At 43.9% G+C, this 11,738-nt stretch overlaps 1 protein-coding gene across 1 annotated transcript in view; it reads left to right on the top strand.

Moving 5' to 3' along the window:
* Positions 1–4,570: 4,570 nt before the first annotated feature.
* The window catches only part of LOC145400957 (myophilin-like), a 107,524-nt gene continuing 100,356 nt past the window's right edge, over positions 4,571–11,738 (top strand). The window contains exon 1 of the mRNA XM_080273322.1: positions 4,571–4,784. Within this exon, the coding sequence (XP_080129448.1) occupies positions 4,734–4,784 (51 nt within the window). The 5' untranslated portion in view covers positions 4,571–4,733. The remainder of the gene's footprint in view (positions 4,785–11,738) is intronic.

Raw genomic sequence — 11,738 nt, 5'->3', positions numbered from 1 at the left:
GCAGTGGGTTGAGGAAAACTGACATACGTAATGCTGTAGGTAAGATGTAATTATGAATGCCTAAAATAATGTGTGGAGAGCTTTGAAGGTAATTACAATTTGAATGTTCAGTATACATTTGATAAATATATACCATACAGGTAAGATGGCATATGAGAGGGGTGTGTTTGTGTGTGTGTGTGTGTGTGTGTGTGTGTGTGTGTGTGTGTGTGTGTGTGTGTGTGTGTGATGTCAGGTGTGAGGAGATACTGAGTCAAGTGGGAGGTGGGATGTCAGGTGTGCGAGGGATGCTTATTGGTAGGAGCAGGTGAACTTGAGACAGGTGTGGCGAAGGAAAGTTTTATGATGAAAGATGTGAAGGTGTTTGGACAAGTTGGGGAAGATGAATTGCTACAACAGGGAGTGTGATTAGCCCGTTCAGCCTGAGGATTTTTTTATATTTATTCATTTTTTTCATATCTTTGGACAGTTTTATTCCGGTCATAAGGGATTTTTCAAGTTAATTTGTTATCTATTCTATTCATTGACCCTTTCACTATGAGAAATTCTCCCTAAATGTAAATGAATAATCTGTAGGTAGCAGCAGCATAAATTTCAGCAGATGTTTTCACAGACGTTAAGAAAAATGACTGCAACAGGGGTGACTGAGGTTGGGATGTGTGTAACTGAAAAGGTATGTGGGTAGATGTCAAGTAGAAGATTAATTGCTACAGGAAAGACAAGAGGTGAAGGGAGACAGATGTGCAAAGGTGTGTAAGTATTTGGACAGCTGCTGAGATGATGACTAATTGCTGAAAGGGTGACAGAGATTGATATGTAAACATTAGTGAATATTTGGACAGACGTTACAAGGGGAACGGATTGCTAGAAAGGTGGGAGCGCTTAAGATGGACAGATGTGCTAAGGTGAGCAGATGTCTGAACAGATGTTGAGAGGAGGACTTATTGCTACAAGGTGACAGATTTAAGATGTGTAAAACTTAGCAGGTGTATGAACAGATGCTGCTAGAGGTTGACAAAGGTTAAGGTAAGGGCGATTGTGTGTTTGTACAGATGTTGAGAAGAAATATTGCTACAGGGGTGACAGGGGTCGAGACAAGTACGACTGAGCAGGTGCTTGGACATATGTTTTAAAAAGATGCATTGCTGGGGGGTGTCAGAGGTTATGTTGTATTTATATTGAGTGGGTGCTTAGACGGGTGCTGAGAAGATGAATTGGAAGAAGTGTTACAGAGATTAACACATGTAAGACTGAGTGGGTGTTTGGACACGTTGCAAAGACGAAGTAGTACAGGGTGATAAAGATTAAGACTTGTAAGATTGAGCAGGTGTTTGGGATGATGTTGAAAAGATGAATTGCTACACGGGTGACAGAGGTTACACGGACAGATGTCAAAAGAAAATTGTCTAGTGGTGATAAACAGGGGTACAAAGAAACAGGTGCGGAGGGAGAAGGGGGAATCAGAACGAGGTGAGTATGTGACGGTATGCAACAGGTGTGAAGGGAAAGATGTGGAGAGAAACAAAGTCAAAATGTGTGGAGAGAAAGGGAGTAGAGAGAGAAAGGATAGTAGTAGAGGGAGCAGTAGAGAGAATGAGATGTGGAGAGGGGGTTGATGAAAGTGGAATGCATGCGGGGAGTGGGAGACAGGTGGGGGAGGTGGAGTGAGGCAGATGTGGAGAGGAGGACTGTGATGAAAGTGAAATGAGTAGACAGGAAGATGATGTTGAGATGAGGCTGGTGATAACTGTGAAATGTTCAGAGAGGGAAGTGGATATGAGAACTGGAGTGAAGCAGATTTGGAAAGGAAGATGAAAGAGCGGTGTGTAGAGAGAGTGTGGGGTGTGTAAGTGAGAGTGAGGTAGATATGTGGAGAGGGACATTGCTATAAAGGTTATCTGTGTGACGGCAGAAAGGCAAGTAGGGGAGTGAGAATGATGTAAATATGGCGAGGAGTTTGGTGCTGAAAGTGTGCAGAGAGGGAGGGAGGTGAGGGAGAGGTAGAGCGAAGCAGATGTGGAAAGTAGTATGGTGGAGAAGGACGAATGATGAAAGTAACTGGCACAAAAGACAGCAGCTGAATGGGGACTTGCGTGGAAAACAGATGAGGTGGAACAGATGTGGAATGACAGATGCTAAGAAAGATAAAAACTGGAACTGATATGGAATGAGAGATATTAGATAAAAAAAAAAAAACTAATGAGAAAAAATGGAACAGGTGGGCCATGACAGATGTTGACAGAATGAGATCCAGTAAAAAGAAAAAGTTGGAACACGTGGAATGACAGGTGTTGAGAAAGATAAAAAGATAGATACAGTAAAGGGAAGAAAAGTGGACAGAAGAACTATGAGTATTGACTAAAAACTGTAGTGGAAAACAGGAGTGAAGAGAGAAATGCAGAGACATGCAGTAACTAAAATAAACAGAACGGAAAATAGGGGGTTATGATCAGCAGGTGCAAAGGAAAACATGTGGAGAGAGAGAGAGAGAGAGAGAGAGAGAGAGAGAGAGAGAGAGAGAGAGTCCGAGATGCAGTAATAGAAAGATTAAGAGATGCAGTAAAAGAAGAAAGAGGAAGAGAAGCAAGACTGATGATTAAGAGAAATATACAGTACATGAAGAAAGAGGTGTAGGAGTGAAAGTTAACAGGTGTAAAGAGATAGGTGCATAAACAGATGCAAACAGGTAAACAAGCTCGAGAAAGGAACAGCTGTAGCGAAAGGAGATCCTGTAGAAGGGGGCAAATGCAAACAGGGACAGGTAAAAAAAGAAAAAAAAAATAACATGGAGGCAACAGGTGTGAAGCGGAATGGGTATAAATAGATTACAGGTGTGAGCATAAAGTACACGGAACCGAGCAACAGGTGTAAACAAGAACACGTGCAGGTATTTAAAGGGACAGGTGTGGACGGAAACAGGTGTCGCGAGGGGAACACGTGCTCAGGCATGGAAACACACACACACGCGCACAGATGATGAAGAACTGAAGGTCTGTGTCTCCAATTCGCCAGTTATTAGCTCTTTCAGACTTCTGTGATCGGAGAGAGAGAGAGAGAGAGAGAGAGAGAGAGAGAGAGAGAGAGAGAGAGAGAGGTGGGGGGGGGGAAGGGGAGGCTCAGGCGATAGTAGAACTCACTGATGAAATACTGACCAAGCAGAGCCAACGTTTCATTTGTATTGATTCTTTTAGACTCCTGTGACTGGGCAGGAAGGTGGGAAGAAGAAGAGCATCAGCAACTATAACAACAACCACAATGATGATAAACATTTGTATTTATAAAGAAGACACATCTGTTTTTCCCTAGTTAATTCTGTTAGACTGATATAATGAAATCAAGTCTTTTTTTTTTTTTTTTCATTTACTGGCCCAGTGAGCAACATGAACATTCGGTGTGATTGGGTGGAGAATAAGCAGAAAAAAAGGAGACCCCGCCCGACAGATAACGAAGAAAGCATTACCACCCCTCACCTCCAGCTGCGTTACCGCGTGTTTGCCTGACCTACATCGCATTTCCAGGCCCTCCTATATGGACGGACCCTCGTATTTTGAAATGCAAACGACTCGCTCTCAGACTGCCATACGCGGCCCTCCATCCTCATTAAAGTACGAGTGGATCTTATTATTCTTGGTTTCACAATACCATTAACAGATACCTCCAGATCTTATCCGGAAATTCTAGCTGAGTTACAGGTGGTCGTTACTTCATGCGTGGATAAACTGTGTCGGATGAGATAAGCAAGTTTTCCAGAAGACTACGGACGTATCAGTATTTACGTCTGAAGTTCACGTGCCTAAACGCAGCAGCCGCTACTGTGGGTGGCCAAGTTAGCTCATTTCTCACCCCGAAAGTTGCGAAAGCCTTACAGTTGCGTGTCTCTTAGCGTGAAATATGCTTTGTATATTCGATGCCGGCATATTCACTCTCTCTCTCTTTCTGGCTCACCGTCTACGTCATGGTGACATCACCGAGATGCCTGGTAGACCAAATTTCATTGGTGGATGGATGTGAGTCACTACGTCTCTGTAATCTGATTGGCCAGCCGCTTGGAGACTTGGGTGCCCGTGTGCATCTTGCCACCAGCATCACCACTTACCTGGTTCATCAATAACCATCATTTACCCGTATTTTCGTGAGAATTTGTGAAAGCTTGCCGGGTGATATGAGAGATACAGGGCCAGGGGTGGGATAACACAAGAGAACGACATAAAGGCAGACAGCTGGCATCATCCGGCCTTGCCATATTAGGAAGTCTTGTCCTGTGAAAGTGAGGGGCAGGAGGGCGGGCGGGTGGACGGAGTTGCCAGCGTAGCTTTTTATGCTAGGTCTGGAGAGGCTACTTCTATTTAGCGCCAAGTTTTAACCATTAGTAGGGAGAACTCTAATGATACGCTAGACATTTTTACAAAGTTCTAGTGATTTGCTTAAAGATTTTAGCATTGTTGGCGTTTTTCTGCTTTTGGTCTCTATCTAGCCACACTGGAGCGGATTATTAGAGCAAGTTTAGCGAGCTTTGTGAACTTAGATTCGACGACCGTGATGAAGGACTGTTCACTCGCTAGTTGGTGGTCGGACAGTGCACACGTTCCGCGCCCGTCATCCCGTGTGGGGGCTCGACCAATATTTTTTTTTATATATGTAAATAGTTTCCCCCAGCCCCATATATCCCCCTCCCTTACCTTCGAATCTGTGGATACATAGAGTGAAAACTTGTATATATAAATAACAGTACAATGGCGTACCACGGTCCTTCCTACGGTCTTAGCCGGGAGTGTCAGATGAAGGTAGGGATGCGTTTTTTTATGTTTTGTTGTTATCACAACCCTCATATCAGCTCAACGTAGGTTGTCAGGTGTCACACTAATGGCAGCTGATATAATGTTTAGGAGTTATTTGGTGCCACTGGTTATACTATTGCAGTTATTGTACCCATATCAATCTGCCGTGACTGGCGCAGTATTTATCAACTTTCCGGGTACCATTAATTCGTGGGCAGGTGTCTTGGCTCCTTATTTAAGATTTTTATTTTATCTTTAACATTGCAGATACCACTATCATAAACATCCCTACTGTCATCACACCGTTCACAATAGCTATAGTAACAGGCTTCCATCATACCACACATGTATACATTAACACTACAGTACTTCCATATCACTACCTTCATCACCACATATTACTGTCACCATTGTACCACTTCCATACACTCATACCAGTCAAACATTATCATACCATTGCCATATCACCACGATACGAACATCGCACAGCCAAATCCACATCATACCACACCCCACTACCATCACCACTTCCAAAGAAACACATCAGTACCATCACACCACTATCATATACTTTTGTAACTGGTACCACAACACACATTTCCTCAACAACAATTACTATAACTCCTACACATCATAACTATTACCTCACTTATCAACTATTTCATGAATACCACAGCTGTAATCATTGTCACAACCAACTTTACAACTGTACCACAACTAATTTTTACGTCAGCAACTACAACTACAACCATTTCATCAATCTACCAATGTCCGTATCAGTGTATTCGCTTTTTCCTTTGAAGAATAAAATTAAAGAAAATGTCGGACAAGAACACACACACACACACACACACACACAGCCTTCCGTTCTCAGGGATTTTACCACATGACCACCTCAACCACAACTACCACGCCATTCTTCTCCATCACAACTACCGTTCTTCATCATCACAACCACAATTCTGCTATTAAGTCTGTACGGCATAAACAACGAGTCACATAATACCATTGTTACGGCCACCATCCCTGCTTTTGTTCTCCCCCATCACTATTTCATCATAGCAGTTTAATTCACTCATCTACCATTGCTATAGCGGCCATTTTCCTCCATCACAACTACCATTCTCTACCATAAGACCTACCACAAAAATCTACAGGCACAGCTACCATTCCTGTCATTGTATCTAAGCTCGCATCGTTACCCACATCACATCTACCATCATTACCACCATTAATATTCGTTACATCGACCAGTCACCATCATCACAGCCACCCATTCTCCCAGTTTCTACCCTGGCATCTACAGTCATTCTCTGCCATGGGATCTATCACTTCAACTACCATCACAACTATCTTTAGTCCATCCCTTAAGGTTACAAGCACCACTATCTACACTGCACCCACCATTTCTTACCATCATAACCATCACCGTTGACTGTTCGCTTGCACCACCACCACCGCAATATTCGTTACATCGACCAGTCACCATCGTCACAGCTACCCACCGCTCACTGCCTTTCTGCCATTATATCCATTCCTCACCACCACACTCATCATTCCCCTGCTGTCGTCGCTCCCATCTTAGCACCACAGCCACTATCACTATTCCCCACTCTCAAAAGCACTACCAGCCATCACAACCATCTCTCCACAGCCACAGTCGCTACACCAGCACCACCACCACCATTTTCCCAGCTTTTCCACTTGACATGTAGAAATTCTTTATCACATCTTCACCCCACAACATCTTCCACCCGACCACTCCATCACATTTATTATCCACCACCTCCACGATACCACCATCGCACTTGCGCTATTTCAACCACCTGTAATATCCTTACCTTCACCACACTTAACAAACATATAACTTTCAGCCATAACCTTCTTCACAGTTACTTAAGCCATCACTACTACGTACTACTACTGGCTACTTAAGCCATAACTGCAGCATCCCATTACCATTACTATCTCAACACAGTTCTAACCATCTAAAGGATCACCACTGGGCACCACCACATATCGCTTGCAGCCACCACTATCACTCCTCCAACCACCAATACCACAACCACTATTGCCAATCAACACAGGGGTTAGTATAGCCTGTGCAACTTTCCCTTGCAGTTTTACGTAACACCTGCGTCTCCTACTGCCCCTCACTTCCAGTATCGCTACCGCAATTACTGCCCTCTATCACCATCTGTACCAAAGTTAATCCCTGCCACTGTTGTTTTCCGTACCGCCATCTCGACTACCACCACTACCGTACAGACCCTGCTGTCATCACAATCACTAACCTCTTCCACCACCACCACCACTGCCACCAGCATTGCTGCCCTCATCACTGCCAACAGCAACAACACTTCCATCATCAACCATTGCCACTGCCAATCACTACTGTCATCACTATCCCCACCATCACTATTACCATCACGACCCTCATCACTGCCAGCACCAGTCACCACCACCAACAACAACCCCTCCAACAACACTGCCATCACCATCGTCACCATTACCACTGCCATTGTTACTACTACAACCCCAACTAAAGTCACAACAACCAACCCAGCAGGCACCATTGTAACACATGACACCTAAATTTATCAAACAAAATACGTTCTCAGCCAGCCTGTCTAAGCCCATTTACCCCATCGCCCCACTTACCATTACCCTACTATTACTCACCATTGCGCTTCCATTACCATTATTCTCCATCACGTACCATTAGCTGTACACCTCTACTACCATCACAGGTTTCCATCATCACTACCTCACCTTTATATTTCCCAGTTCAGCTGTCACAACCAATACCGTGTACTTTTAAATTAGTCAACTGTCGCAAAAATTAATCGATGGTGGCGTCTTGTTCTCCTTGTCCAGTCAATTTATTCAGGTTTTTGTGCAATCCCGAACTGGTTCATTAACCTCTTCGCTAGGACGAAGGTTAACCCACAAAAATTTAAGTCCTTGGGCTGAAGATGTTATTACCGTGAAGCTACACGGTTAGTACCATCAAATCTATTTTAGGCCCGGCCACAACACACCATAATTTACTACCAAAACCATCACAGAATACGAGTATGATTAACCAATACTTTTACTATTATGACTGCAATTTATCCGCCACAGCCATTACTAACTACAACGCTACACAATTACCACCACTATGCTACCATTACTACCACCACACCATAACCCTCCATAACAACGTCATCCGTCGAGGAATTTTGCAAACACCACCTGCTTTGTCTGCATCACAGCCTGCATGTTACGAGAAAGGTCAAGTTCCCGGTCTGAATGATAAGTTACTCGTGTAAATGGTTAGTTAACATGAGACTTGTAAGATGGTCCAGTTTTGCAGTTTAAATGTCAGTGTGTGTGTGTGTGTGTGTGTGTGTGTGTGTGTGTGTGTGTGTGTGTGTGTGTGTCCTTGATAACATAATGGCTTGTGGTATGTGTGTGTGTTGGTAGCTGACTTGAGCACACAGTTGGATGTGTATTTTGGTTGTTGACACACATGGGATAGTGTGTGTTTGTTAGATACTGGGCTTCCTCTACTGTACACACACACACACACACACACACACACACACACACAGGATTGGTATGTGTAGTTAATGTGTTGGGGACACACAAGGAATGGTTGTGATTGCTCTCTCTCTCTCTCTCTCTCTCTCTCTCTCTCTCTCTCTCTCTCTCTCTCTCTCTCACACACACACACACACACACACACACACACACACACACACACACACACACACACACACACACACACACAGGGTTTGAAGTAGGCGAAAAGAAACTTTACCTGTCACACCTTGAACGCTAATATTACATAGCTTTGTTTCACAGTGCAGATTCATCCTGTATCACTAGAACAATAACTTTAACTCTGAACAGCAAGAAGAAAGTCATTATAAGCATTAATAAGAAGCAAATTCATCTTAAAAGAAAAATGCCTTGATGTAAGATACAGGCTTATTTTCGTGTAATGCAGTGCCATGCGTATTATTTAATTCAGTACGGTGTCTAATTATAGTTCATTCTTTCTAGCCCACACCTAGGTGAGGAAAGATCCGGAAAAGGATGAGGATGATGACTTTAAAGGCGGACGATCATACTGAAATTATGAAAGGTCTTATCGAATGCCGTATCGAGCTCCTGCGGTTCGAAAGGCCTTTTACGTTAAAAAAAAAAAAAAAAAAAAAAAGGGCAGCTGTAGCGACGTACCGTACCCTGACGAACACATGGCTAGCAAACTGGACAAAGGCGAAGTACAAGCCAGGGGTTAACGCACACGAACGCGGTTATTAATATTTTTTTTTCGGGTCTGTGTCGTAGTAGTTATCCCAGTATGTTTAGGGCGGGGCAGGTTAGAGTAGATGGCGGGAGGGAGGGGGGTTGAGGTGTGGTAAGGGGAGGAGGGAGGGGTGGAGGGGGAAAGGTTGGAGGAGAGGAAAGGACGGGTAGATAACTTTATGGAGGGAAGGACGGACGGGGGGACAGGTATGAAGTGAAGGACAGACCAGGAGAGATGTGGTAGATATTACAGAGAAGTTTAGTGGGAGGGAAAGAAGGTAAGAGATGGGAGAGTGAGAGAGGTTCTGCATCTCCTCCCTCCCTCCCTCCATCACGGGCAGCCACAGAACTGCTCCGTTGTGTTCTGATCTCAGACTTGACGAGGACTTCTGCTTCTTTAGGCAAAATTATTATGAGAGTAGTTCCGGTGCGTTTTCGAAGTGTGGTTGTTTTATAGATTAATTAAGGTACATGTAATTGCGCTGCAACTGGAGAATTTTTCGATACGTTTTGTAATTAGTATATAGGTGATAATGTGACGGAAGTACCCTCGGACGAAACATTCCTGAGTGAATTGCTGACAGCTTTTGCAAATTGTAAAAAACTAGATATTTCTTTCCTACCTCCGTCCCTCAGTTTTAATGTCCTTTAAAGTCACTTGCAGTGTGCATGTGCGTGCGTGCGTGTGAAGGTGTTTGGCTGCCGTGAGCGCGATTTGCGGGAATGTGTGTGTAAGGAAGTGTGTATATCTGAGCGTAAATTAGCCAGAATGGTGCTTAAAGTCACAGTCTTGAAAGGGAAGCCTGATGATTTGATTTGGTTGGGAAGATTCTCACAGGTTGGCATCCCTGCATCGAAGCTCGCCAAAAAATATGGTCGCCTTCGCTCCGACCTCGCCCATTGGTTAGTTTCCGTCCTTACCTACGTGGAAGGACGTGCAGGCGGGTGGTGAAGGGATTTTGATGTTTAGGTAAATAGTGATCAAGGGAGAGAAGGCGTGAGAGGCAGGGAGGGAGGCAGAAAAAGAACAAGACTAAGGCTGGGATGGGATGTCCATTGTTTACGTTTTCAAGGAACCCGCTGACTGCGGGACTGTTTGTTTTGGTTGCGCCGGAGGCTGTTGAAAGTAGGATTATAAACATTTAAGTAATTTTGATGTTGTGGATCTTTTAGTATGTTTGTATGAGTTTGCTTGCGTTATCAAAGATTTATCTTGGAATCTTGTTTTACTCAGCCTCGTTTAATTAGGTAAACATTGATACCGGTAATTGTTTTGAAGGAAATCTGATGATCTAAACAGCAACCATAATATGGGGACTAGATTTGAAAGTTTATATTTGCGTGGAAATCAGTCTGGAGCTGACATTGTCTGACGGCAGCAAGAATAAAATACAGGTTATCGTACTAGGTTACTGTAATCTGTGTCTAACCCTCTTCTGTACGGGGAGTCTCCAGAGGTGATAAGTCTGACAAGAACAAGAATAAAATAGGCCAGAAAATAAATCTCTGAAGTTTTTTTTTTTTTTTGCGGTTACACACACACACACACACACACACACACACACACACACACACACACACACACACACACACACACACACACACACACACACACACACACACACACACACACACACAGACACACACACACACACACACACACACACACACACACACACACACACACACACACACACACACACACAATTCGCACGCAGGCACCCACAGCCACACACCCACGAACTCACAAACATAAACAAACGGGCAAGGTTTGGACGTAAACATACACGCTTGTACAAACACACACACAGCGCATAATAAGGGAGGGAGAGGGAGGGCAGGGTCAAGGAGGAATGAAGGAGTGACGAAGGAGAGGTGAAGGAGGAGAGAAGTGGAAGGGAGGAGTAAGGATATGATGGAGGAATCGAAGGAAAGAATGGAGAGAGAGAGGGGGGGAGGGGAAGAAGGGATGTGAAGTGGAGGGAAGTTTGAGACGAAAAGAGGTGAAGGGAAGGAGGAAAGATGGGGGGGAGATCAAAGGTAAGGCGAGAGTAGAAATGGAGGAAGGAGAGATGAGAGAAAGGGGGAATTAATATCGTTTGAGGTAATGGACGGAAGGAGGAGAAATTAAAGACAGGGAAAGAGAGCGAATGAAGGAAAGGAGGAACAATGGAAGAAGTAAGTGCCGATTGAGGTAAAGAAGTGAAAGAAGACCTGTAGGAAAGAACGGAAGGTTAGAAGAAAGGTAAGCTAAGGGTGAGAGAGGGGGGGGGGGGAACAAAATAGCTGAAAGTATGAAAAACATTCCCCGTAAAAAAGGGAGAAAATTTGGGATGAATAAATGGAGTCGAGAAGAGGAAATTGTCGCCCAGAGACATGAAGATCGAGGAAGTATTGAATTAATGAGTGGGGTAGAGAGGATGGAGGGAGAAGGATGGAAGGAATGAAGGAAATAGTAGATGGAACTAATGAAAAAAGAAGTAGATGAAAAGAAGACCAATGTAATAAATATCTGTACTCTGTAGCCTAAAGGTTACAGATTCAAGACTGACTGAATAATACAAGTGGAAAGGACGAAGGATGAGATGGAAAGCTTAGTGATATATTAACAATAATGAGGTTAACGACAAGGTAAGACGAGAGGTGGATAAAGAAGTTACATGA

This window comes from Coenobita brevimanus, chromosome 54, assembly GCF_032717465.1.
Source record: "Coenobita brevimanus isolate Jiangsu-jjx chromosome 54, ASM3271746v2, whole genome shotgun sequence".
Lineage (NCBI taxonomy): Eukaryota > Metazoa > Arthropoda > Malacostraca > Decapoda > Coenobitidae > Coenobita > Coenobita brevimanus.
The sequence above is the reverse complement of the archived record's forward strand: the minus strand, read 5'-3'. Positions and strand labels throughout refer to the sequence as shown.